The 26,396-nt window shown below is 48.1% G+C and overlaps 11 protein-coding genes across 11 annotated transcripts; 9 read left to right on the top strand and 2 right to left on the bottom strand.

The window, feature by feature from the left end:
- Nucleotides 1-3,851: 3,851 nt before the first annotated feature.
- On the top strand, nucleotides 3,852-4,181 carry N7447_004143 (uncharacterized protein; the record flags this gene model as incomplete). Its single annotated transcript, XM_057228418.1, has 1 exon — nucleotides 3,852-4,181. One exon carries the CDS (start codon nucleotides 3,852-3,854, stop codon nucleotides 4,179-4,181), a length of 330 nt encoding a protein of 109 aa, XP_057087759.1.
- Nucleotides 4,182-5,155: 974 nt separating this feature from the next.
- N7447_004142 (Glycoside hydrolase superfamily) lies at nucleotides 5,156-5,636 on the top strand (the record flags this gene model as incomplete). The annotated part of the gene is made up of 2 exons (XM_057228417.1): nucleotides 5,156-5,241; nucleotides 5,330-5,636. The coding sequence occupies 2 exons, from the start codon at nucleotides 5,156-5,158 to the stop codon at nucleotides 5,634-5,636; spliced, it is 393 nt and encodes a 130-aa protein (XP_057087758.1).
- Nucleotides 5,637-5,838: 202 nt separating this feature from the next.
- N7447_004141 (uncharacterized protein) lies at nucleotides 5,839-6,294 on the top strand (the record flags this gene model as incomplete). The annotated part of the gene is made up of 1 exon (XM_057228416.1): nucleotides 5,839-6,294. One exon carries the CDS (start codon nucleotides 5,839-5,841, stop codon nucleotides 6,292-6,294), a length of 456 nt encoding a protein of 151 aa, XP_057087757.1.
- A 631-nt stretch (nucleotides 6,295-6,925) lies between these two features.
- On the top strand, nucleotides 6,926-9,474 carry N7447_004140 (uncharacterized protein; the record flags this gene model as incomplete). Its single annotated transcript, XM_057228415.1, has 2 exons — nucleotides 6,926-7,694; nucleotides 7,745-9,474. The coding sequence occupies 2 exons, from the start codon at nucleotides 6,926-6,928 to the stop codon at nucleotides 9,472-9,474; spliced, it is 2,499 nt and encodes an 832-aa protein (XP_057087756.1).
- Nucleotides 9,475-9,996: 522 nt separating this feature from the next.
- N7447_004139 (uncharacterized protein) lies at nucleotides 9,997-12,126 on the bottom strand (the record flags this gene model as incomplete). Its single annotated transcript, XM_057228414.1, has 1 exon — nucleotides 9,997-12,126. One exon carries the CDS (start codon nucleotides 12,124-12,126, stop codon nucleotides 9,997-9,999), a length of 2,130 nt encoding a protein of 709 aa, XP_057087755.1.
- A 3,246-nt stretch (nucleotides 12,127-15,372) lies between these two features.
- clf1 (putative cell cycle control protein (Cwf4)) lies at nucleotides 15,373-17,439 on the bottom strand (the record flags this gene model as incomplete). The annotated part of the gene is made up of 2 exons (XM_057228413.1): nucleotides 15,373-15,603; nucleotides 15,661-17,439. 2 exons carry the CDS (start codon nucleotides 17,437-17,439, stop codon nucleotides 15,373-15,375), a joined length of 2,010 nt encoding a protein of 669 aa, XP_057087754.1.
- Nucleotides 17,440-17,892: 453 nt separating this feature from the next.
- On the top strand, nucleotides 17,893-19,452 carry N7447_004137 (U4/U6-U5 snRNP complex subunit PRP31; the record flags this gene model as incomplete). Its single annotated transcript, XM_057228412.1, has 1 exon — nucleotides 17,893-19,452. The coding sequence occupies one exon, from the start codon at nucleotides 17,893-17,895 to the stop codon at nucleotides 19,450-19,452; it is 1,560 nt and encodes a 519-aa protein (XP_057087753.1).
- Nucleotides 19,453-20,115: 663 nt separating this feature from the next.
- N7447_004136 (uncharacterized protein) lies at nucleotides 20,116-20,941 on the top strand (the record flags this gene model as incomplete). The annotated part of the gene is made up of 2 exons (XM_057228411.1): nucleotides 20,116-20,713; nucleotides 20,772-20,941. Coding segments are annotated over 2 exons (768 nt in total), but the record flags the coding sequence as incomplete, so codon positions are not given.
- Nucleotides 20,942-21,982: 1,041 nt separating this feature from the next.
- Nucleotides 21,983-23,145, top strand: N7447_004135 (uncharacterized protein; the record flags this gene model as incomplete). The annotated part of the gene is made up of 4 exons (XM_057228410.1): nucleotides 21,983-22,610; nucleotides 22,676-22,890; nucleotides 22,946-23,038; nucleotides 23,107-23,145. 4 exons carry the CDS (start codon nucleotides 21,983-21,985, stop codon nucleotides 23,143-23,145), a joined length of 975 nt encoding a protein of 324 aa, XP_057087751.1.
- Nucleotides 23,146-23,912: 767 nt separating this feature from the next.
- On the top strand, nucleotides 23,913-24,512 carry N7447_004134 (uncharacterized protein; the record flags this gene model as incomplete). Its single annotated transcript, XM_057228409.1, has 2 exons — nucleotides 23,913-24,044; nucleotides 24,102-24,512. The coding sequence occupies 2 exons, from the start codon at nucleotides 23,913-23,915 to the stop codon at nucleotides 24,510-24,512; spliced, it is 543 nt and encodes a 180-aa protein (XP_057087750.1).
- Nucleotides 24,513-25,156: 644 nt separating this feature from the next.
- On the top strand, nucleotides 25,157-26,240 carry N7447_004133 (aldo/keto reductase family protein; the record flags this gene model as incomplete). The annotated part of the gene is made up of 3 exons (XM_057228408.1): nucleotides 25,157-25,208; nucleotides 25,259-25,691; nucleotides 25,760-26,240. 3 exons carry the CDS (start codon nucleotides 25,157-25,159, stop codon nucleotides 26,238-26,240), a joined length of 966 nt encoding a protein of 321 aa, XP_057087749.1.
- Nucleotides 26,241-26,396: the final 156 nt, after the last annotated feature.

Genomic DNA, 26,396 nt, shown 5'->3' with positions numbered 1-26,396 from the left:
TACCGTACAAGATATTGTGTACGTAGTAGTTTACAAAATATTTGCATCCACGTCTACAGTAAATCCTAATCTGCCTCGTCGGCGTCTACGTCAATATTTTAAAACATTTAGGGGGGTGAAAGGGACTGGCTCGTGCATATATTCGTATTCGCGTTCAACATCCGCCCCGCTCCGAGAATATTCGCGGGGACTAGGGTTCTCTTTCCCTCCAGGGCTTTACGTTGCAGGACACATAAGCCATATAATGAGAGCAGATGTATTCTTTATGATATATGTGATATATTTAGCAGAAACCGGCCTAGGTTACACTGTGAACAGTGTACTCTATATCCAGTATTACATACCATAGTACTTCTCTTTCCTTCCCTCGGTTTCTCCCGCAAATATCAAACACATGGCACCGCAGATCAAGCCAAGCTTCTATCTGCCGATCTATAGGAACTCTGAGAAACACGCGGTTCGTAGACTGAGGACGCGGACCGTGTTGGGGCATTTCCAGCCGAGCGTTGATTTGCCCATACTCGATCTTGAACGGGGCATACGTATGCAGACTACGTATAGCCCATGCGACTCCCTACATAGTTCGGACCGTCTAGTCCTGTCTAGCATACATACTTCTGGGCTTGTCTCAGCTAAAATTTGGGGTTCGAATTCTCTTACTCGTCTCCCAGCTTACGCCACAAGCTTGATTCGTCAGAGCCCTGTACCCATCGCTTTATTTTACGTTCCTGGGAAAGACCCTGTTTTTTGGCTTTTTACCTCTTATTTTTACTCGGACGCAGGGACTCGTGGCCCGCTTACTACGATGAGACTGGCCCTGGACCAGTAACATAGCTTCGCTCTAATCCCGAGGCCACCGTTCCCGCTTAGTGACATACCCCAATTTACTACTGCACCCGCCACTTTTTTGCCTACGCGGCCTTTATATAGGTGTTTTAATTCCGTATGTACAGAGTCAAAAGTATAGAGTAAATTTCAACTGAACTTAGCTTTGTACGGAGACTGCAAATCTCCCCCGGCACCTGTCGGACAATCGGATATAAAATGTCCGACCAAAAAGATTTTAATCTCCACTTCCTCGAATCAAAAATTCATTTGCCACTCATCCACTGCATAAAACTGCTGCCTGGTTTCCAGAATATACACGTAAAATACAAGTCAATGCTCATAAATCGGCATTTATGCTTAACTCCATAGAGACGATCCGGCAGATAGCGTCCCGGTCATCTTCCAAGCGTGGAGATTCGCTACACACTAACCCTCACTTGTGGATGCTTTCGCGCTATTGATCTGATCTATTTCTAGTATTCGGAGCGACTACCTTCCCTGGATAATTATGGATCTGTGCTGGGTCATTCATATAGGATTATCCTGTAATTGCTTAATGCCATTCCTTGGACCTCATCTGCTTACAAAGCGGAATAAAATGGCCCGGGTTATTATATACGGGCTAACCGTTTATCCATGCTATACGAAAGAATTGGCTACAATCCTCCAAATTGGATCGGCAACCCTGGAGGTCCCTTATGGCCTGAGCGTCTGTGTACAAACCCCCAGGTATTGCAGGTTTAGGCTACAGTCAAAGTACTAGTTTCCAAGAATGCGTTGACTCTCGCTAAAAAGGCTTTTCTCGCCCTTGGAAAGCCAAGACCCTGTTTATTACAAACATATTTTCGAGATTGGGAATTAAATATCAGATCGAACTAGGAAATCACCACTCGCGTAATTTAGAACAAATCCCCTCTTCTCCATTTATCTAAGTTTATCAAAATTTATGTCCCACTTTGCCCTGCGAGTCCCATCGTATTGTTTGTATCTAACGTTTGTACTAGTAAATAGGAAACCCAATAGTTCAACCTTCCCGAAATAAACCTATATCTGGCCACGTGGAAGAGACCCGCGGACATCCATAGTAACCTCTAGTATGCGCCACTGATAAGGGTACGGCCGGATATGGTTGTGGAGGCGTAAGAAAATGGCTGAGAGTGTCCGACGCACAACATACTTTACCCAAGTTCACTAGGTACTCCATAGTAAGCTGTGGCTTAGACACAAGGCGCAGCTCCTTGCAGATGGTCAATGCATACGGAGTAAAGAACATGACTCAGTACAGCAGTACAGATCTGGTTTTGATACTAAGACGAATTAGCCTTTATTTTTATTAATTTTTCCCGCCCATGAACTTCTAAACAAGCCTTAAGCCTATACTCATATTAGCGTATCTAGTATGCATGAGGCTGCGTAAGCAGAAACGTCACGTTGGGCCATCCATGCTCCATGGCGTTGGGTGCGTACGAAGATGCCAAGCAAAAGGGAAATTACTTCGAACACTGATAGGTTAGCCCCTGCATATTTGGGTGGGGAGTCCGATGCTAAGGCGGCTACCTCGAGATGGTGGTATGTTGGGAGTTCCGGGGAGTTTTTAGGGAATCCCCGGAGCGGAGAGGGATGGATACGTGGACGAACTCGTAGTGTTACTTCTTTAGTTATCGAGGTGTTTCGTATATGATTATGCACCTCACTGATAACGTCTATGGTGGATTGTTGAATCATTGCAGCTAAGTGAATGGCAGCACTATGGTCAGTGTGTCCTTATCGATGCAGTCACCGGAAGTCTTTCCAAAACCCTCAGGTTTCATCAGGGACTGACGTTGTCTTTGAAATACTAACAATATAAGAGATCTCAGTGGTTAGAAGTTAATAGTCTCGGTGCTTAGTCTGAGAAATATCATTTCCCGCGACTATTCATCGACTCTCTCGTTACGCCCACTTCCCCTTCTATGATCCTGATAGACTAGCTAACAAGCAAAATCCATATAATGGAGTGATCTTTTCAACGCCCAGTACTAGATATGGTCCTCAAATACGTCTTGGAAATATGTTACTGATCCCATGCTGACATTCATTTTATCCATCTTGCCAGACTCTTGAACAAATTTCTACGCCCGGTCCTTATTCCCCTCTCCAAACCTTCCCTGGCCATTTTGCCCGCAAGGGAAGCAGGTCCACCATTCTCTCCAGGGCTGACCAGTACACATGTCATCCAACCTCGAAATGAAAATGATGCTGCCAGGTGCGACACATGGGCACCAGCACCCGGGTCCTGTGTGTGACGAGTGGCCATGCCGAAAGCTGCGCTGCGATATACAGCCCACACAATGCGGGGTTTGTCAAGAGACAGGGACTGTGTGTGATGTTACACTACCTGGGGGTTAAGGACAAAACGGGTCATCGGAACATGCGGCAGGATGTAGTCGTGCATGTAAAGGCTACACCGAATGGCCTTTTCAGCGAAATAGGAATAACAAGGCTTCCAAGGCTCCCTGAGTCATAATATATTGCCAACATCAACATCGTGGATGAGATGCATTCCGCTAGACCTGTGCATACTAACAGGGACAACTTCTGCTGTGCCAGAGCTCGAGGTGTTTGGATTCCTGCTTATCTTGACTTGGCTTCCTCGTGGACAGTCTTTCTTGTTTAACGTTGTCAAACAGATATAATTTGCCACGAGGCATTCTCGAGACCACACTCTAACCAGCTGAGTTATGGAACAAGGTTATGTTTCTTGGCAGCTATTTAGGTCTTATCGGCGGATACTCAACTTAGGGCTATAGCATCTATATGGATTGGAAGAAGTATTCAATATATAAGAAAAAGTATGTTTGTGTTTCAAGCAGGGTTTAGAATCATCACCTGGTCTATGTATTGACATCGCTGGGATCCTCACATCCGTCTTAGCTCTTCTCTCGCTCTCTCCTTTTTCTACATCTACATCTTTGCCAACAATTCCTTCTAACAATCACACTGGCAGCCAGGGAGCCTGGACACCAGACGAAGTTAACCTCAACATGCTGCCTGAGCTCCCAATGCTTACCATGGGCATGGACCCTAGCGAGTGGTGTCGTATGGCACGCAAGGCTCTACACCCAAGCTTGCTTCATTTTCTGCTTGACATTTCGATCATCCACCCAAAACCATCCGACGAAAACTGGCCTTGTTGGTCGGCTCTTGTTTATGGATGGTTTTGTTCGAACATGGAAAGGGATATTCAGGATCTGCTCGCTGGTTGGCTTTACAACGCCATCAACACCATGAGAAACAATCACAATGCCATTGAGGCCGCCAACCAGTGGCGCAATGGTGCTCCCTCCACCGAACCAACTACCCATCGGCCGTAACCTACATAGCCGTATATCGAACACAATTTGACATCATCCGCAAGCTCAATCAGGCTCCTAGTTGGTTCAATATGCTTTGGGATCTCCTACAGAGATTGAGGAATGAGCTGCCAGAAGCCAGGTGTGCCATTGGCTATCTGACTCTTCATAGAAGTCCGGGGAATCTCGACTATGATACTTTTGTCGCGCACTGCGACCACATGATTTCCAGATTCAACAAACCCGATCTTATGTTCAGCAACACTCTTCTGGACAAAGATAGCCCTCCCCCTCGTGGTTCCAAGCGACGGAGATGTTAAGTCGTGAGTCAAGGAATGGCGCCGCCACAGGTGTCAGCGGGACTGCAATGGATGGTGCTCCTTTTATGGCCTTGATCGACATCGCACTGGAATTCCCTCCATACTTGAGTACTACAAGGTGAGCATAATTGCCTACTTCGAAGGAAGCTACAAGTGTTGAATGGGGGATATGAACAAAGCAAAGGAAAACGATAGAACTATCATAGATTGATCTTTTCCCCCTTCACTGTCTTTTTCATTACATTAAGACCATGCATATGTAGCCCCTATAACTGCTCTGCACCAAAATAGACTGACTAGCAAAGTCAATTCTCACGATATGAAAGTTTTCGGGATTTGAACTTAAAAGTCTCCTGGCTACGCAGCGTATATATATTCAATTTCAGAACCCTTCCCGAGGCGTTTAGCCATAATTTGATTTATCCTACTCTCGGTGTCTAGATAAATAGAAGACTCGCATTCAAATGTATAATCCCATCGCTCCCCGCAGAACCTAGGTAGCTATTGCGGAGGTAATACGGGGTATTATGGGGTGTATTCCGGGGTTGTGGTGGTTAATCCTATAAGCCTTCCACATTGTCCACGCTCCTAAAGTAAGAGTTGGAGGAACCTCGCAGTATATTATACCATTCGACAGATTCTTGGTCGCAAGGACTCATGGGATCTATAGGGACCATGCTACCTTATTTCCCAGACCAGGAGGAGAAAGTCAAACCGATCGATCAAAGCCCCACCGATCAGCCGATCCAAAATCAATTACGGTCCGACCTATTTTGAATTGTATCACACCCTGAGAGACCTCAAGTAACTTCATGGGTTGAACATGAACCAAACTACTCGAATAAACAGCTTGAACTCGAGGCTGCGGAAACTTGTACTTCTATCGGTCCCCAGCTATATCTATTTGAGCTGGGTAACGAGTTCAATTTCGCCTCTGGAAAGAATCGCGCTGCAAACTATTCACTCCTTGATTATGCTTAATTATGCTGAAGAGTGGAATACCAAGTCAGCTAATGTCAAGTCTGCTGTACAGAAAGCCTGTCCTGGACCTCTCCCCGGGTTATGGCGCCTAGCCTCGTTTTGCTGGATTTCATTACGGCACTTCCTGGACTGCCGAGGAATTCTACAATCTCTTGGACACGATAAACATATCTGACCAAAGAGCTATGCTTCCACAAGTATGACACCCACTGTCGTTCTCTTCTCCTTTTCCTTTGCTGACCTTTGGGACAGTTATATGGTGTCAACGCATCTCCTCTGCCCCCTGCGCAGCTTGATATCCAGCGTATGTCTCTTCACTCCGCACCAACCTGGTTATACCAATAATTACAGGGACTTTGAGGAATCACACAAACATTATGAAAAATCTCGCACTGCAGATCCAGCGCTCTGAGAACCTTGCATACCTCGACCTCCCTTACACCCTTGGCGAGCTAAATTCGATCGCAAACCAGGGCGTGAGTGGAGATACCAAGGTATTTGGCGACGCTCTGTGGCTAGTCAACTTCTCCCTCTGGGCAGCAGTACACGTACGCACCAACAATCTTCCCCATAAGGTCAAGCTACTGACATTTGAACAGGGTATCACGCGCCTTCAATTCCACCAAGGACCGAACTACCAGTACGCCTCATGGCAGCCAATCGAGAGCAAAGGTATTCCTGCAACCACCAGACCCCCGTCTTACGGTCAACTCATGGTTGCCAGTGCGATCGGAAAATCCAAGAACACACGCATTTTCAGCATCCCTCTATCGGAGATACACAGTCCGCATATGCAATCTGCAACGGAGACCGACTGTCGAAGCTGGTTGTGACGAATCCACGGGCTTTCAACCAGACTACCTCAGATCGTCCCCAGAGGGAAATTCCACATGCCTGCACAACATACGAGCGCCAAGATTGAGCGCCAGATTGTCCCAGGCAGCGACGTGCTTGATAAGATTACATTTGGTAGGATTTCGTATGATGCATCGAGTAAGGGGAAGCCTGTCCAGGGGCATTCGAACGAAGAGACAGGGATTAAGAACGGTCTGCTTACTATCACTGTTCCGGACTCTTCCCCCGCTCTCCTCACCCTGTAATTAGTTCGATCGAACAGGAGAAAATGGAGTCCAGACAGGTATAGAGTCACACAGCAGATATAGCTATAGTGCGGCCAAGAGCAACGTTTCAAATAGCAATCGAGACTGTAAAATAAGCACTAAGTGAATAAAATAACGATTTTCATTCTTGTCTACTTAAATTGCAAAACAAAAGCACAAACCCGAGATGCCAAGCAGCTAAAGTAGGCTATGATACTAGAGAAGAGGCTAGACTTCCCTCTCAGCCCTGGGGCTGAAATCACCTCCCACCTCCCTTTTTCTTTATTTTAAGCATCTTTGCAACTTAAGACGGCTATTGCGCTATTTTTTTCCCTTTTCCCTTTCTTTGCATACATGTTCCAACATGGCTTCATCGCGGGAGTCACAACACTCGCTACTATCCCAAGATTCACTTGATACCCAACCCCAACGTTCTTGGAATCCACTTAGTAATCGCCTAACTGACTCGGACTATCATTACCACAGCCCCTCAGACAGCACCTGGTCCGAAGAAGTCCTACGCGATGTCGGTTTAGGGATCTCAAACCCAACAGGCGATGCGATTCCAGCAGACAGGCGCGATTCAACCGATAGTGCCTCCACTACGACACCACGCGATACCTACAAGATTCCACAGTCTCCCCAGACTCCGCATTCTCCACATGCCGCCCACGCCCACGTGCGCTGCCCTAATCGAGCAACGGTTCTCCAGAAACGGCTCTCCTGGGTCCCGTTGACAGTCTTGGTTCTCGCTATCTATGCCACCATCTTTTCGGGTATCTATCTTGGCATTGCGCTGCGCAAGCCCCGATGGAACACTGTTTCTAGTAATGGGCCATTGGCTCCATCTACGGCATCTTTGCTGAGTGCGTTCTTTGCGAAGACAATCGAGTTGGCATATGTTACGATTTGCGTCGCGTTTCTGGGACAGGTGCTTAGTCGGAGGGCTTTGATGAGAGATTCACGGGGAATCAGTATCTCCGATATGAATATGAGAGCTTGGATTATGCAGCCTGGATCTATGATTGTGCATTGGGAGGCGTTGCGATATTCGGCGCTCACTTTCCTCGGGTCGGTTGCGTTAGTTGCGACATTCGTCGCGATGCTATACACCACCGCCGCGCAAGCTTTGGGTAAGTTATCTCTCTTCTGTCCAAGTGTGCCAAACACTAATCAGCGACAGTTGATCCAAAACTCTCTTTCAGTCCAGTTGAATCAACAATCCTCCAAGGCAAGGTAACCTCCATTTTCGCAAACCCCACATACATCGCATCAGAGTGCGAGACACCCGTCACCATCGCCATGGACCTCGATTATCGCAACAATACCTGTCTCCAAATCGTACACGTCGGCCACGCATATCACAACTACCAACAATGGATAGCCCAATGGGGTCAGCTAGTAGCCAGTAAAAACGAAACCTCAAGCCAACTCCAAAAGCGCCAAGAGCCAACAGGCTCCCTCTGGGACAACACCACAGTAACAGGCAGCTGGATCGACATCCAAGACATGTCCACTCTCTCCAATAAACACGGCCGAATGATCAACAACATAACAATGGCAATGCCACACGGCGGCATCCCCGCCGCAGCAATGAACACCAAAAACAACCTCAAACAACCGATAGACACCTCCGGCGAAGGAAAATACAACATCGAAGCCTCCGTTCCTTCACCAGCGGTCAACGTCCTCTGCGTTGGGATGACAAGAAAAGAACTAAGTCCCCTAGTCTACTCCTCCTGGCCCGAAGGCTCTAAAAACTTCAACATGACAGCCTGGAACTTCTCACCCCCAGACGACATCCCCCATCCACCGTCCTGGCTAAACCGAACAAATGTCGACTCCCTCTTCCATTTCGGCCCGAAATACGGCCAAGTGCCCCCTATTTTCGGAAAATACCCTCTTCCCTACAATACAATCCTTAACACAACTGGTGCATGGCCCGCAAACGCAATCTACCTCCTCGGCGCAACGCCACCATCCAAAGATCCCAACACCGAAATACCAGAATACGTGATGTGTTCACTCCGCGTAAAACAAACAGGCGTCTGTTCAACAAAATACTCCGCCGATTCAAGCGGCGCATTCCTCAGCACAAACTGCGAAACCCCCTCCAACATCCTCCAATACGACCGCCGCCAAGACTCTTTCACCGAAGGAATGTGGGACTCAAACTGGAAGAATATCGCCTCCGAATGGGCGAATTCACTCAGTCTAAACGCCGGTATCACAGACGGTGCCGCCAGTAATGCCAGACTGTTAATGCAGATGATGCCTCGATACGACAAGACCAAATCAGCATTCGAACTAGACCCGAAACTACCATCTATCGCCGAAGCATTGGCTGTGATGGCTGGAAGCACGCTTATCCTCAGTTCCCAGACAGCGCCATTCGTTCCATTCTGGAATTACACTGACGGGAGTGTTCTCCCTGAGCCTGTTTACCAGAATTTCAACGCATCCATTCAAACCTTTAGCTACTCGTCTGGTGGAACGGAGCAATGGCAAGGGGTCTTCTACGTGATTCTTGTATTTGCGTTTTTGACTAGCGCTGTCTGTCTCGGGTTTATGATTGTCGAAGCGCGAGGTCGACAAGTGACTGATTTCACTGAGCCGCAGAATTTATTTGCGCTTGCTGTTAATAGTCCCCAGACGACGCAGCTACAGGGTGCGTGTGGGTGTGGGCCTTGGGGGAAGCAGTTGAAGGAACGGTGGTTTATTGGGATGGAGGAGGATGACGAGCATTATTATATTCGGAGTAAGACTGAGGAAAAGATTCCGCTTTTGAAGAAGGAGTCGACGCATTTGGAGCCTATGGAGATTGAAGATGGGGGTGGGAGGATGCTAAGTCCTATGGTTGATGAGTTTCGGAAGGTTTCGAAGAGACATTCGTTGTTGGCGAAGCTTTATTGAAGGGATTCATGCCGCTCGACCCTTTTATGTGGACGGGACGAGTTGATGCTTATGATGCATGGTTTACAGACGATAATGGTAATAAGTATTATGAAAGAGCCTTTGAGCGTAGGACATGAAGCATGCGCTTGATTTCAAGTGATTTACACTCGGATATGTACAGAATAACACAACACCATACAAGAACTAGATCGACACAGTGTAGGCACAGCCATGAAAAGGAATCAAAGAGCAACCGGTTCAAGGATTGTGGCACAACGCTAAGGAATCGCTCATACACACAAAAACAAAACGAGGAAGATGCTGGATGCAGATAAAAATGCACGTCAAATGCAACACAAAGCAATAGGCCTTTTCAAGACACTAATAGCCACGGAGACGCCATTAAAGGAATGGATGAGGAGGTAGGAGAGTCGCGGAATGACCTGGCGAGGTGAGGTAGGTATTTGTTGAAAGTGAGGGAGAGTATGGGAGAGTTGGGCTCCAAATGGACTGAAAGTGATAGTGTTGGGTGAACGTATGTTAACGATCAGCCTTGAGATTGAGCCAGCTCATATCTGAATTCGTATTATTCTTCTGGCCGTGCACCGGAAGTTCGTCGATATCATGCGGTATGATGACGCTGGATCTTCGTGCATTGGACTGCCTTGTCTTATCCGCGAGGCTGGGATTCGATGATTCCCAGGGCATATCTTGTGCGCTCGTTTGGTAGAAACTAGTGGTGTAGTTGCTGCTTGTGGGCCGTCCAAGCCAGCTGCTCTGGCCCGCACCTTGCCATTTTGGATCATCGCGGTCGTCATCTGAGGCGACACTGATTGAATCTGCACTGGAGATTCGTGCTGACTGGCTCTCTGGGATCACCAGGTTTCGACTGCCCATGTCAGAGGGACCATGTTCCGTGGTTGGACTGCCGCTGAAAACGCGGCCAAGTGGCTGGGGTTGCTCAAGGAAGCCGAAATTCAATGGTGTCAAGGTACTCATTGGCCAGCCGCTTCCGCGGTAATCGGACTTGGTGTATGCGGAGCTGATGGTCGAGCGGTCGGATTGGAGGTTAGTAGCACCACCGTCCTCAAAGTATTTTCCCCATCCTTCGTCAGTCATTCGGTCAGCGGCCTGGTTTTCACGCCCGGTGTTGCCAGCCCGATTGGTGTCGTCGGTGTATACGCTTGATGCACCCATGACACCGCTGGAGGGAATTGTAGAGAGGGGACTGCTCTTGGGTTGAGGAGACAAGCCATAGCCCGTAGCGCCCGGTGGCTTGAGGGATTTCTCTCCCCTGTAATTGCCGGACATGATAGCCAATGAATCGACAGAAGCACTAGCGAGTGGGACAGGAGATCTTGCCATGGGGTAAGCGCCTTCGGTCAGGGGTTCTATGCCCTGATCCTGGAAGCTCAGGCGGCCTTTGTTATCGCCACCACCGCCGCCTCCGGGTTTAGCTAACTGTCTCTTCTTCTTCTCACGTCGCAGAAGGAAAAGAATGATGAGCAGGATCAAGCCAAACCCTAGGACGCTGCCAAGGGTTGCGCCAAGAATCGTTTTGCCATGATCACTCAGGCCACCACCTACAGCACCCACAACTGGCGACGAAGAAGTGGGTGTAGAGGAGGCCGATGTCGAGGTCGATGTGGAGGTGGTTGTGGTAGGTGTCGGAGTAGATGATGTGAATGATGTGGTGGATGGCTTGAGAACCTGTTGATCTGATTTTCCAAAGAACAGCTCTGTGGAGTTGACCCATGCGTTGGAAGTCTGGTTGAAGATTGCCACTGAGTCATTACTTTGGCCGCTGGCGAGAACAACCAAGCCATTTCCCTGGGCAAGCGTGTAATCAGACCAGGATGCCGTCGGGGCGAATGTGTCGTTGTAAGAATCGGTGAGACCCCTCTTTTCTGCCGGTGCGATAGCTGTAACCGGGTTCTGCATCTTTCCCTTTGAGCGGAGAAGATAGCTAGTCACCGTGTTTGGGGAAGCGCCCATTGTAAACTCCTCGAGAACCTTGGTATTACCACCGGAGTCGGAGGCGAGCGCGCATCGAGACGTGGATTGGATCGCAGCGGGCAGAGTCGCCTCTGAGATACTCCAGCCCTTCTTGGAGTCATAGATGTAGACAGCTGTATTGGTAGCAGAGCCTCCAATCATGGCGACCTCGGAAGAGCTCCAAGGCAAAATTATGGGCTCATACAATGCGGGCGTGCCCTGATCGGTCCCGGCCCGGACGTCAAAGGTCGTGTCGGTTGTTGAAATGAAGAGCGTCGATTGGGAGATCCGTGTACTGCCATCCGTGTTTCCTGCGTAAACCAATATTTCTGAAGTTGAGGGAATGTATCCGGCCCCATGTCCCGTCCGGTCTTTCATCTCCGATGATGTCCCAGTGAGTGTCTTCCACTCCCCTGTACTGAACGAGAATCGTTGGAGGCCGCTGTTGTCGAGGGGGTCGCGGGAGCCGGTCCCGCCGACCAGATAAAAATAACCTTTGTCTTGGACGCAGGCAGGGCCGGTAACTTTGTCATCTGGGGAGGGGAGTCTCTTCCAATCTCCGTCCTCTTTGAGCTGTATTGATTCAAAGCCTTCTGGCGAATAGACGTAGAGGGTATTGCCGTGGATAGTGGAGCAATCGCCCTCGATCTTGATTAGGGGTTTTGGACCAGTCATGTTGAGAGGTTCAAATTGAATAGTTCACAGTTGTAATGGATGTTGGACGAGCAAAGGTGGGTGGCCAGCCAGCAGGGGATTTGAAAGTCCCAAATTAGAGAAGAAAAGGTGACTGCCAGAGCACTATCTCATCTCGACCGAGGCAGGTGAGCGAAAAAAAAAATGCCAACAAACCACACTCGATCTGGGTGACTTGACGCGATAATTGGCAACGTGAACACGGGTTCTCGAGTGCTTTCCGCGCGGTCAACCGCAATTTCAAGCTCTCGGGGCGAAGCTGAAGTGGGTCGCGTATCTGATAACTCGGCGACTCGGGACACAATCAGAGTGGTCAGGGGTGTCAACAATGAGTTCACAACACGCGTCGGATTAAAGAGGATGTCGGAGTAATCACAAAAGCGTGAGGCTGGGGCGATCCAGTCGAAACGTACGATAAAAGGGCCAGCGAACCCCGAGTAAGCGAATGAGGGATTGGCGAAATGAATGAACTAGAATATCAAAGTGCACAGCACGGTAAATCCAGAGAGCGAAAAGGACAGAAACATAAACCAGCTGAGACAGGAAGAAGGGCCTCTCAACCCCCTAACGGAGGTTAGCAGGCATAGGGGGGTTAGCGAACGGCACCATCCCTTAAGGGGAATAAATTTCGTCATTTTCAATTCGTCCACGGGCTTTTTTCACACTTTTTTTTCTCCGTTAATTTGAGTTATTTCACTTTGATTGGATTAGAATACCATTACTCGTGACTATGTACATTCTCATTGGTTCTTTTCAGCCTTCATCTATTCTCTCTATATTGATCAGGGGCTTTCCCGTGAGAGGTCCCGAAGTGGGACCACATTGTACCTAGACCCCGTTTGACTTGCATTTTACATATTTGTCCATTCTAATACTTGCATGTATACAGAGTCTATCGTTATGCATCGCTATGTGCTTATGTTGTATATGCTCTGCATAGGATGGATCACATAAAAAAATAATTTAGATAATAAATTGATAATAAATTGATAATAAATTGATAATAAATAAGCAAAGGCAACTCCCAAGGATTCCCCCTCTCTAGACCCGTGGTTCTTGTCCGTACCCACGGGAATTCCCAAACTTTGGCGTTTTGGAGTGCCGCTTCCAAGGTTCTTCCTTTAAATTGCACCGTTATACGCCGTCACGTTAACCTTTGTTATATTAACTATACACATCCATGGATATTGAATTCCTTATTCTAGAGACTTCCAAAGTTCGACTCAGATGTTCCAAGGTTATTAAAATACGAGCCTAATTTGTGGACCCGGGGGGTTCTCACGAATGTCCCTTCACAGTACAACCTACTCCGTACTAATTTTCAAACGTCAATGTTATACTAACTCATCCTCATATAACACGGATGTCTCCGGCACCCTGATCTTGGACCTCTACGGTCATTCCGCCCCCTGTTGTATCCCAACTCCAATCAACGGTTACCGCACGAGCATGTTTGGTTTGTGCCATGGAAATAATTCTTGCAGATTTCACAGATATCATCCACGGGCTGATCGACAATATGGCCCCCCCCCCCCCCACTATTGAAAAAAAAAATATGTTAGTTAGGATCTAGCAATTGACGTCGATAAGAGCAAGCACTTACTGTTCTTAGTAGCACTGGAAGGTACCGAGGTATACAAGCGATGCTGACCGGAGCAGGATAGTAGTCTCAATGGCTGAGATAAATATATCTGTAAAGCTCATTTGTTGAAAGATGAGCTCGTCACCTGAAGGTGGAGGATATATGTGTATGTGTCGCGTTTCAACTCTCGCTGTTGATGGCCCATTAAACTTGGGAGTTAACGCATCTATAGATGTTCAACTAGCTACAATGACTATCCTCAAAAGAAGCTATTCCAAGTTCCCTTTATTAGACGGCCATGATCTTCAATGGACATTACTATTATGTTGCCACCATCGAGTGTCAAAGATCACCAAAATACCCATCTTTATACCATCGCTTGGTCCTATTTTTACACGGTGCTTATGTGGACTAATGCCCTATTCGGGAAATTCTGAAGCGTACCCCCGCACACCCCGGTTCGCTTTGTATAGATCCCCAATCATTGACGATCAATGAATCCTCCAAAAGTCACCTAGACGATCTCGGATCTCTGTTGTTTTCCTGTTTCATAATAATTTCTAGATCTACATTGTGTCAAGTTATACTTCAGCTACCAGAGATTTCTACATTCGTCGTTTCATCTATATCTTGCACCGAATATTCCGCTCTTGTCTATTGCACACGCGAATCATTCCATATATAAATGTCCCCGCTAGTTGTAGTCTGGCTCAAGGATATATAAATAAATTCCCAATATAGTGATTCCCTGAATCCGGGATCGCCATGAATGACTTGATCGACAAAGACGAAACAAAGACTCGAGGGGTCTCAAAGTGGCGTTTCTTGCAAGAGTCTAATTGATTCTCTCTACAGAAGGCCATGGTTCATTCATCGAATTAAAACATATCACATGCTCTATAAAGTGTTCAGCGACATGCTTCAAAAGGGAATATCAATACAGTGAAAGGAAGGACCTCGGGAGTGAGGGGGGAGGGCCATGGAACGTGGGGCTGTGGATATGTTTCTGAGACTTTTGAAATGTCTCAGTTCTCAGTGTTTTGAAGATATTAGGGATAATTGATGACATATTCAGGAGTTGTGTACACAACTAGGTGTATCTCATGATCTACTTTGTGGGCTGTTCCAGTAGAAATACATAGAAGTAGATGTATGGCCAACATCTTCCTCGGCTTCTGCGAAATATTCGCCCGTTCTCTAATTCAATCGACGTAGGTACCACTACAGAATATAGGCATGTACCACAGAGTCAGCCCCCGCGCCGGAGGATTATCGGCGGAGATGCAGCTGTTGTACAACGGGGCCAGGGGAATATGTAATGGCAACTAACTGGTGCCCAGCATGCACGACATCCATACCGCATACTTGCTTGGATGCAGGGGATAGTCCCATTTCCAGGACACTACATATCGGTTCGTGCCGCTTAGCCGGCGACACCGATTCGATCGAATGAGAGTATGTGGTCCGGTTTCATTCTCACACGTAGATATCTGACGTAGGATTTTAGTCTGAATATTGTAACACATCAAGTCCGTTCCCATGACGGGTTTTGCAGGGATGTTTTCTATAACGGCAAGAACCAAGGTCCGAAAGCATGGAAAATATGGGAATCAATTGATTTTGTAAAATAAAAGCTATCACACGCTCTAGGATTGGGCCTGCTTCCACTGGTGTGCCTTTTGGAGTAGACGAGAAAGATTGGCAGCAGATTGATCGTCCGCAGGGAACACATAGTCCGTGTACTCCTCGTACTGGTCGTCGGCCATCTTGCGGCGCTTCTTGACTTGTCGGGGCATCTGTTTTTCGATATTTTCGATATCCTCGGGCGATCCAGTTGAGTGTTCGAATTGTCGCCAGATATTGAGAAGTTCCACACGCTGTACATAAGTTAGAATAGACCGAATAGTGTGAGGATTACAGAAATAAAAACTTACATCTTCCTTGAGCTCCTTGTCTTTGAGCACCTTGTGTCCCCGAGAAAAGACTGCACGTGCGCGGCGGGCTGCGTCTTCGCCGATCGCTTTCTCCTCCTCCTCCTCTTCCTCTTCCTCGCCCAGCACCGAGGCCTCGAAACGGGCGTAGTTGATCCATACCTTGACGTGGTCGGTCTTCTGAAGGAGACGTTCGTACAATTGTCGAACTCGCTCATACTCGCCTTCATCTTCTTCAAAGTCGATATAAGCCTTCCACACAAGCTCGGGCATATCAAGTGTCGGTTGTTCGATGCCAAGCTCGAAAATGGCCCTCGCTCGTTCCGCATCGTCCAGATTACGCTCCAGCTCCGCGAACTGCAGCCATGCCTGGCTGTTGGAGGGGTTACATTCAATTTGCTTCTGGAACAAAGTACGGCACCGCCCGAACTCGAACAACCGGTGTTCAATGTCGATATAGCCACGGAAAAGCTTGTCCTTCGGACACATTCCAATCGCCTGACCCAAGGTCTTCCGTGCTGCTTGTAGCTGCATTTGACGGATCTCAAATTGTGCCTTCATGAGCCAGACTTTGGCAAATGTGAACTTCTTGTGGGGAATCATCTTCAGGCACTCCTGATAGATCTGCCCAGCGCGTTCCATCTCCTTCGCTTCCATTTCTTCCCAAACGGCGTAAAAGATCCAGAGATATATGTAGCGGCGCCAATGTCTTTTCTCTTGTGATGGAGGGATCTGTGCAATGGCCCGTTCGTAGATGTCCCGCACCCGCTCTGGGTCACCCGAAGTTTCCTCCAATTTTGCAAAGTCGAACCAGATATCATAGTTTCGAGGGTTCTCCTTGATCTGCTCTTCATACTGCACTCTGCGCTTGGACAAAATCACATTCTCCACACCTTCACGATCACCGAACTGCTTTTCGAAGGTCGTGTAGGCCTTGTGAAGGGCCATAGCCTTGGACCGCGGAAGTCGGTCTAGGGCATATTTGTAAATTGCTCGTGCGCGCTCATATTCCTTCAACTTGGCCTCAAATTTGGCATATGCGGAGAAGATCTTCTCGTCCATGAAGTCTTCCCCTAACGTTTCGATAGCCACACCATAGACCTCGCGAACCAAGTCACTTGTGCCATACTCCTCCTCGAAGCGGGCCCATTTGATCCAGTTTCGGGGTTCGGGGTGGACGACAGTAAACCGCTGGAAAATGGCGCGTGCTCTTTCGAATTCGTTATATCTCTTTTCCATTTTGATGTATGCACCCCATGCACCCTCTTCCGGTTCCCATGACATCCATCGCTCAAACACTTGGCGGGTACCGGGGATGTTGCCCAGTGTTTCCTCCATGTAGACATACTTATACCAGAGCTTGTCGATGCGGGGAAGGATAGTCACGGCGCGGTCGAGTAGGTTTCGGGCGTGGTTGATATTACGGGTCTTCATCTCAGCTTCGATGTAGCGAATCCAAAGTACCACCGAGGTCGGATCAACATCGAGCGCACGCTCGAAAATGGATCGCGCTCGACGGAATTCCTTTTGTTCGAGTTCCCAGGCGGCATAGCGCATCCAATTGTTCATGTTAATGCGGTTGCGGCGCACATAGTCTTCGAAGTCCTTTCTTTTCCGTCCTTGGTACTCGTGTAGTTCTTCAAGATCGGCAAAGCGCTGGGTCGGCGCCTCAAGGCCAGGCTCTTGTCGGTCAACGGCCTCGCGGAGCAGTTGCTCTGCAGAGATCTGAACCGGCGCGGCGGCCTTGTTCTTGACCCGAGGAGGTCCACGGGAGGCCTCCATTGTGATGGTACTGTATTGATTGATCCCGGTAAAGAGCTAATCGCGACTCAAAATGATGTAAGGTGAGGTTCGGGGACGTCGAAATTGTCGGGCAAGCAATGACGGTTGGGCAAGTCGAGGGGCTTGGAGGTTGATGCGGGCTTCACCAAACCGCGGCGATAGCTTAACTCGGAAATTGGCAGGAAAGTTTCTCACGCCCAATCCAGTGACGCCGAGAGTAGCTTGGACCCGTAGCTCAGAGAATCCTCGATGAAATCGCCAAACTGCGTGATTGGTATTTATCGCCACCCGTGCACCTGGCTTCCTTCTGACTAAGCACAACTTTTCTTCCCAACCTAGACTTTGGGAATACCATTGCTCTTCTTTCCAGTTTACCCAGTGGCGTCCTGGGACCACGATCACAAGTATTTCAATTTACGGGAGCGCACCCGTCACACACATTTCTGAACCAAAATGTCGACCGCTGAAGAGCTTCTACGCGACTTTGAGGATGACGAGGACTTCGATGTGGGTGAAGGCGAGGAAGTTGACGAAGAGCCTGAGCAACAGGAAGAGTCCAGAGAAGGCGCCGGGGTCTCCAACGAATTCGACCGGTCTATCTCTACAGCTGATGAGCTGACACGCCTACACAAAGTCCTCCGCGACCATTACTCCGTTCGATTCCCCGAGCTCGAAAGACTCGTCACCACTCCCATCCAATACGCCAAGACAGTCGCTATCATTAAAAATGGCCCTTTCAATGACATTAAGACCTTGTCCACATCATCGGAGAACATGGTTGGCGTCCCGCTCAAGTCGGTCTTGAACGGACCGTCTCTCATGGCGGTTGCGATGGAAGCAACTATTACCAAAGGCCGAGAGATGACCGAGTCCGAGCTGAAGCTGGTTCTCGATACCTGCGAGAGGATTTTGAAGCTTGATCAGGAGCGCATTGCTCTTACCGCCAGTATCCAGTCTCGCATGAACCAGATTGCCCCTAACCTGGCAGCACTCATCGGGGCCGAAACGGCTGCACAGTTCCTCAACCAAACAGGTGGCTTGCTTGAACTCGCTAAGATCCCCGCCTGCAATCTGGGTGCACAAGGATCACGGAGATCAGAAGGACTGGGCTTGGCGACTAATCACGGTGTTCGAGCGAAGGGTTTCCTCTACGACTCGCCACTTCTCGAAGATGTCCCCGAGGATCTTATGAAACAAGGAATTCGAATTGTTGCCGCCAAGATGGTACTCGCTGCCCGCGCAGATGTCTCCAATTACGCCAAGGACGGCTCTCTGGGCGAAGAACTGAAGCAACAATGCTTCACGCGACTGGAGAAACTGACTGAGAATTCGGCGCCAAACGCCGGTACGAAGGCCCTCCCTGCGCCCGATGATAAACCCTCCCGAAAGCGAGGTGGTTGGCGGGCCCGAAAGGCCAAGGAAGCTGTCGCTATGACGGAACTACGAAAGGCTCAGAATCGTCTTGCATTCGGCAAGGAGGAGTCGGAGGTGGGCTACGGAACGGGCTCTGGAACCGTTGGCTTGGGTATGTTGGGACAACAGGACGATGGTCGCATCCGCGCAACCCAGATCGACCAGCGCACCCGTGCTCGACTCAGCAAGAACAACAAGGGCTGGGGCACCAACACCCCCGCCAGTGGCACTGCCTCGTCGTTGCGTGGCTTTGGCCAGGGTGGTGCAAGTGGCACTGCATCCGTTCTTCAGGCACGAGGTCTTCGTGCATCTGGTGTCGGATCATCCCTCCCTGGCGCCGCTGGTACCTCCAGTACTATCGCATTCACACCCGTCCAAGGCCTGGAGCTGGTCGATCCAAAGGTGCAAGCGGAACTGAAGCGCAAGCGCGACGCTGAAGAAAATCGATGGTTTAAGTCTGGAACTTTCACTCAAGCTCCTAACCAGAATCCCGTCAACCCCCCGAGCGGTGAGAGTGGCGGTTTCAAGGTGCCTGCTATCCCACTCAAGAGAAAGGCTGATACGGGTGAGGGCAAGATGGGCCCTCCACCCAAGCGTTGAGATTTTTTTTTTTTCCACTTGCTTTTATCGGGTCCCAGCATTTGACGGCGTTTCAAGGGGAACAGGCCTGAACTTCTATGATTTACGTGATACCAAACCGATTGTATATTAAGATCTGACAGACTCAAAATCATATTTTAAATAAAGAAACTTGTGTATTATTTAAAAGAAAAAGTAGAAAGGAAAAAAAGACCGGGGATTCCAGACTGGGGATGCCAAGCATTGCACCATCTCGGGGGAATTGCCCCCAGAATTTATAGAACTTCGGGGTAAACGGTTTAGGGCAGAATGTTTCAGGATCTAGGATTCAATCCCGTGAGACAATAGAGCCTAACAGACAGGACATCATCTACCCAGACCTAATGCCTAAATAGTAACGGGCAGAACTTTAATCAAATTCGCCATTGCGTGCTTCTGCTCTCTCTCGCGAAGCACACAATCACTGTGGAATGTGGTACAAAATCCTGCGCCGTGGTAGCGGTCAAGATAGTCTATATAAACGGTCTTTTTCTTTTAGATCTTGATATCTTATAAATTTGGTTATAAAACTCAGATTTGCCTCATCCGAATTTTCCCCGACTTGAATTTTTGCACTTTCAATTTCTTACTCTGGAAATCTTTCGAGTCAAAAGTCAAACCTATAGAGACCCTGGAGCCTTAAAAATGACATTCACTATATCCAACCCGGTCCTCAGCAATGCAGTCCAAGTCACCAAAACCCTCCCAAACAAGGGCAAAGACCAAAAGGTCCCAAGCACAACTCGCCTCTTGCACCATAGCCATGTCACCACAGAATTCGATCCCTTGAGATTCGAAGCTGCGGCATCATTGCAACTGGAATTGCAGCTCGAGAAACAATACCCAGATACAGAAATAGACACGCGACTCGTTGCATCCCCCTACAACAGCGTCCCTCATCTACTGGACATTTCCGAACTGGAAAGACAAGACCGACTCTTCGCATTGGCATTGGCATATCTCAAACCTATCCGCGACGACTATGCCACCGCCGAATATACGGAATCCTTCAATTGGACCGAAGTATTTGATTTGTTGAAAACTTTCTCACAGGCCGAGAACCACACGTGGGCATCACAGTCGTATTATGTGGTTGTTTTCCGGTCAACCTTGTTGCCGGATATCGACTCGGATCGGCTTTATGACCTTGATGCGCATTCGCACCAGGAGGCGATTGCCAGTGGGGGGTTGTTGAAGTATTGGTTTGGGGCGAAAAATGATAAGCATCAGAATCTGGCGACTTGTGAGTATTGGATTATTCTATTTCGGTCATTCTGATCAGCTGCTGATCTATTAAATAGGTGTTTGGCGCAATCGAAACGATGCAAGACTTGGTGGTCGTGGACCTTGGCATGCTCAGGCAAGAGCGGCTGCTACAGTCATGTATGAGCAGATTCGGTTCACTACGCTGAGGTTGGATGTTGAGGATGGAGTACAGTCATGGAAACTGAGTGATTGGAAGGAAGATAAGGTATAAAGAGCAGTTACCGTTGAAAGATTAGCAATGATTAGATCGTTGATGCATTTGACTGGAGTCTAGAACGGAAAGACATTATGGGCCTGTATATCTTCATATATAGCAATTCATATAGAAAGCTTTGTTACAGCCAATTTATCTGCCCATGAACTAACCTGTTCTTACAACCGTGTATGTGTATTGTCAGCAGCTTGTGTTCCATCGAACCTCTGGTATTCTCAGTCTATTGTTGGTATATTGATTTGGTATTACACCCATGTGAAGCCTGTTGCTGAATGATGGATCCGCAGTATGAGTAAGAAATGTATATAATTGATGGAATGTGATGTATCGTGCATAGTAACGGATATGGTAACTCAGCCTCACCACGAGATCTTCATGCATGATCACGATATCTCGCCCTGGCGTGGCTCTTGTTAGTAAGAAACGGAGACGGGAAGAAGACGAATAACCCTTCTTCCATTTCCCCAGGCTCGTGGCCCTGGAAGGGCACTTCCCCCGGAATTGAATAGCCCGCAGGCTTGCCTGTATGGGACTATGTTGCTCTTTTGCTCTTTTGTTTTTTTTTTTTTTTTCAAAATGGAGATGTGATTTGTGAGGATAGGAACAAATGTCATTGGTTGACGTATGATCATGTTGTTGGGGTTTCGCTTTCTGTAGGAGCGTTTTTTTTGCATTTTCTACATTTCTTTTAGGAATCAGACCCCGTAGCATAGGTCCTTATATTTGTGGAAAGAAAAAGAGGAAGATTCCCCGTGATCGACATCTCCACATTTTACCAAAAGGGAAATGAACTCCCAATCACGGGGAATATTACTCTTTACTGTCATAGATCCAGCTCTTGGGCTTCAGAGTCAGCGTCGATTTATTCTGTTTCTGGTTGGATGTTTCTCGACTTGATGCTCATACTATACCCCTCTATGATCACAGACCAACGTGCGAAGGATATAAAATGGCATCGTCCAACCTGTCTCAACCACCAGAACTTCATTCTAAACAATCCCATTTGAATCGAACTCGACCACTACATCCACCATGGTTGGCATCCAAGCAGACAACCTCACCGTGAACGACGGCCCCTTGACATCAGAGAATGCCACCCTCCTCCGCCCCTCAGACCCAACTCTTCCCCTCGAGGAACTCCGCAACCGCTACGAAAAAGATGGCTACTTATTCCTCAAACAAGTCCTCCCCCGCCAGGACGTACTCGCTGCCCGGGATGCATACTTCTCCTCCTTGAGATCAACAGGAGTCCTGAAGCCCGGCACAGCGCCCGTCGAAGGTATCTTCGACCCCGCCAAAAACCATCTAGACTACCCCGGCATTGGCGCAGCCCACGCTGAAGGGAACGGCAAGCCGGGTGGTGAACGGGCAGCGGCTTTTGTTGATCTTGCTCTCGATGCACACTACCAGGACTGGTATGCAGAGCAATTCTGTAACCATCCAGCGCTGTATGATTTCATTGCGCGGTTCTCGGATTGGGGAAAGGATACAGTTAGCTTGCGTCGCACAATTCTTAGGAATAATATCCCTGGATCGAAGCCGATTGGCGTGCACTACGATCAGATCTTCTTGCGGTATGGGGATCCGACTAGTGTCACTGCTTGGGTTCCTATGGGGGATATCAAGCTCAATGGTGGTGGATTGATTTACTTGGAAGATGGTTTGTTTTGGCCCTTGTTGGTTGTATCTTGGAGAAAATTTTGTGTACTGACTGGGTTTCAACAGGCGACGGCATTGGAGTTGAAATGGAATCAGCTTTCTATGCCAAAGCGAAGCAGGCTGGGTTGACCGATGAGGAGGCCAAGTCGGCTTTCAACTCGAATATGATGTCCACGGGTCTGCTGTCTGAGCGCCCAGCTGAGTTCGCTCGCGAGCATGGTCGACGATGGCTAGTGTCGGCGTATGAGGCTGGTGATGTGGTTTTACACAAGCCGCATATGGTAAGCTGCTCATTCTTCACACGGAAAGCACAATTGTACTGATCCTTTGTGCAAGATCCACGCTTCCACTGTTAACAACGATCCGGACAATGTGATCCGTCTTGCGACAGATCTACGGTTCTGCGACTCGTCTAAGCCTTATGATAAGGTAAGTACCATTGAAGAGGCATTTCAATCATGAGCAATCAGAGACGTTGGCTTATAGTTTATTTGCAGAGATGGATGACCTTTTATAAATTCAACGATGGTGTGTAGGGTGTTTTTTGAATGAAGCACATCAAAAGCTAGGGTCGATGGGGGGTTTTTTTTATGAGGAACAGTTCCTTCAACGATTTGAACATTGAAGAAGTCTGTAGCCGCCTCCAATCGCAATGCAATTTTCATTTTTGATGACTAGTACATATGGAAGATGGTAAAAAAGAAGCCGATTGGTAGGAGTTGCATAGAGACGGCATGCAAGCATTGATGCCGTATCGCCGTCTCATTCCAATCGTTTTAGATTGTAGCCCCATCAAGTCTTTTCTTCTTGGCAGAATCATTATGATCCAACAAGGGCGCGTTTGATTCGCAGGAGAGTTCGTCTCTGGAATGTCTTCTATCAATATTGGGGATCGCCATGGGCCCCTAGATCCACCAAGGAACCCTTTGCTCAAGGAAAATCACCGTTTTGCTATGGTATCAAGCCAATTTCAAGTTAGAGAAGCAGGTCTTTTATAGTATTCGAGCTGAAGAGAGCAAAGTTCGAATTTTCTATAAGAAAATAGAGGAAGATACATACACTAGGGGTATAACCACCGGCATTCGGGTACTATAAAACCTCATTCCGAACCATAAGAGGCTGGCATTTCGATAATCTCGGGAATACCCAGAATATATGAATCATCTATGGGTTGCAGATCAGCCTCTCTGGCAGTAAATCTTATAATATTTGTGACGCTTGGGATTCATTTGCTCCTCATCACCAGGGGAAGTAACCCATTTTGCAAACAGTTCATCACAACATACGCAAAAGCTCATACGATATGTCGCAAGTTATTTCAAAGGCATCATGGCTCTCAATCCTGTTAGTAGCACTGCTGGCAGTGTCTACCGTCAACGCGCATCCAATCCGCCAGACCGAGGAAATGGAAAAAGGACTTGGAGTTCGATCACCGGTTAGTCACTCAGACATGGCACTTCATCCAAAGAACAAACTTCTAACAAAAGCACAGAGACTTATTCCAGACACCGAGGAATACGTCCGTACTATCTTGCAAGGGTTCGGTCTGGAAGAGCCAGCCCCAACCTCAACCTTAACCTCAACGCCAATCGCCACGCCCACTGCCAGCATCAAACCCATTCAGGACCTAGAGAACATGGCGCCAACACAAACCACGCACATTATCTACTCGAGCTCCATTAGCCATACACCCACTTACGGCAGCAATGGTGCAAGCTACACTCAAACTGTGGAACATGAAGACAGCGACAATCAACCGGTCGAGAGCGCTCAGATTGGGAACAAGGGTAAGAAGATTGAAGATTTCACTAAGTTCTTTCAGTCTATATACAAGTTTCTGGAGCATCGATTGAAGGATATGATTGACAGCTCTGATGAGATTGGATTGGAGAACTTCGTGTGATGAGGATGTGGAGTGCTAGAAAGAGAGAAGGAAATGAAGGATTGTTGATTCGGGAAAATGTGAATTTAAAAGAATATGATTATTTCTGATTCTACACTATATACTACTATGTTGGATGCTGTTTTATTTAGATCTATGGCAAAGAGTTTCCTAGTCCACAGTTGTAATTCGAGAAGGTAGTGTCGTGCTCATCGTGACAATATAGTATGCTTTCAACGCTCATATATGTGTTCCTGGTATGGCAGCCAACTTTCTAGATACTTTGTGGCTGTAATAGAAATATCAGCTTATATTAACCCCGATAAACAATACGAGCAACTTGCTATTGGCCCGCGAAGCTAAGCGCTAAACCCCGTTAACTCCGTGCTCGCTTTCCAATCACCGCAGATATCAGGAATACAATTCCGCAGGCTAGACCTAGAGCCTGGACGAGAAGTTCGATGTCATTAGCATGAACGTTATATCCTGAATAAAGCGATCACATAAGGCTCGCGTGAGGATATATCCTTAACTGCGACAAATCCGACCCGACGGCGGGGCACTATCTCGAAACCGATAAAAGGTCCATCACAGCCCACCAGCTTCGACATCTTGTCAACTATCTCATCTCTCACAAGTTTTCACGCTCATCTTCTATATTAATTATGCCCTCTCTACTCGGACAGGAAGTTGGCCCTATTGGCTATGGCACGATGAGTGCGACTCCCCACAAACACCACAATTGGACATTTTACTAACAAAATCAGGAATGACCTGGAACGCGCAGCCTCCGTCAGAAAAGGTGTGCTTTGAGACACTTAATACCGCCATAGAACTGGGTGCCAACTTCTGGAATGCTGGCGAGCTGTATGGTACTGTAGAGTACAACTCCCTGCACCTGCTCAACAAGTACTTTACCAAGTACCCTGAGAACGCCGACAAGGTCGTTCTCAGTGTCAAGGGTGGCTTGAAGGTGGGTGAGCTTGTCCCAGATTGCTCCGAAGAGAATATCCGTCGTAGCGTGGACGAATCTCTCCGTCTACTTGATGGCAAGAAGAAGCTTGATATTTTCGAATGCGCACGACAAGACCCCAAAGTCCCTGTTGAGGAAACTATCAAGGTTCTCGCACAGTATGTCAAGGAGGGCAAGATTGGGGGAATTGGATTGAGCGAGGTTGATGCTGAGACGATCCGCCGAGCGTATGTGCTTTCGTTCTGATTTTATATGGTCTTCCTATGAACAAACCCAACTCTAACTGTTTCTCCAGACACAAGGTGCACCCTATTGCTGCCGTCGAGGTTGAAATGTCATTATGGTCCACCGATATCCTCCATAACGACATTGCCAAAACCTGCGCGGAGCTCAACATCCCCGTCATTGCTTACTCGCCACTAGGCCGAGGTGTTCTGACCGGAGCTGTGACCTCGCTGGCCGACATTCCCCAAGGCGATATTCGGCACCATATGACCCGGTTCCAGGAAGAGCACTTCCAACACAACCTGAAGCTCATCAACGAGGTCAAGGACCTTGCTACCCGCAAAGGTGTTGCCCCTGCTCAGATTGCACTGGCATGGATCCGGACCCAGAGTGAGAAGCCCGACATGCCTACTATTATCCCCATTCCTGGAGGTACTACGAAGGATAAGGTGGTTCAGAATATGGGCGGTGCTCAGACGCTGACGGATTCGGAGATGGCGGAGATCGATGCTATTTTGGAGGAACACAAGGTTTCAGGGGCTCGATACTAGGATGTTTCCTGCAAAATAAATTTGTATTTATTAGATATAAACCATAGCAAATGGGAGTTGTTTGTAATGCGTGTGGGTGGTTGTATAGGTCAGATCAAGTGTAGAGAGTCAACATCCAATCTCGCTTTGATTGGTGATCGTCAGGATTGCAAATTC

This window comes from Penicillium robsamsonii (genome assembly GCF_028829455.1).
Source record: "Penicillium robsamsonii strain IBT 29466 chromosome Unknown utg000002l_segment0_segment0, whole genome shotgun sequence".
Classification (NCBI taxonomy): Eukaryota; Fungi; Ascomycota; class Eurotiomycetes; order Eurotiales; family Aspergillaceae; genus Penicillium; species Penicillium robsamsonii.
The sequence above is the reverse complement of the archived record's forward strand: the minus strand, read 5'-3'. Positions and strand labels throughout refer to the sequence as shown.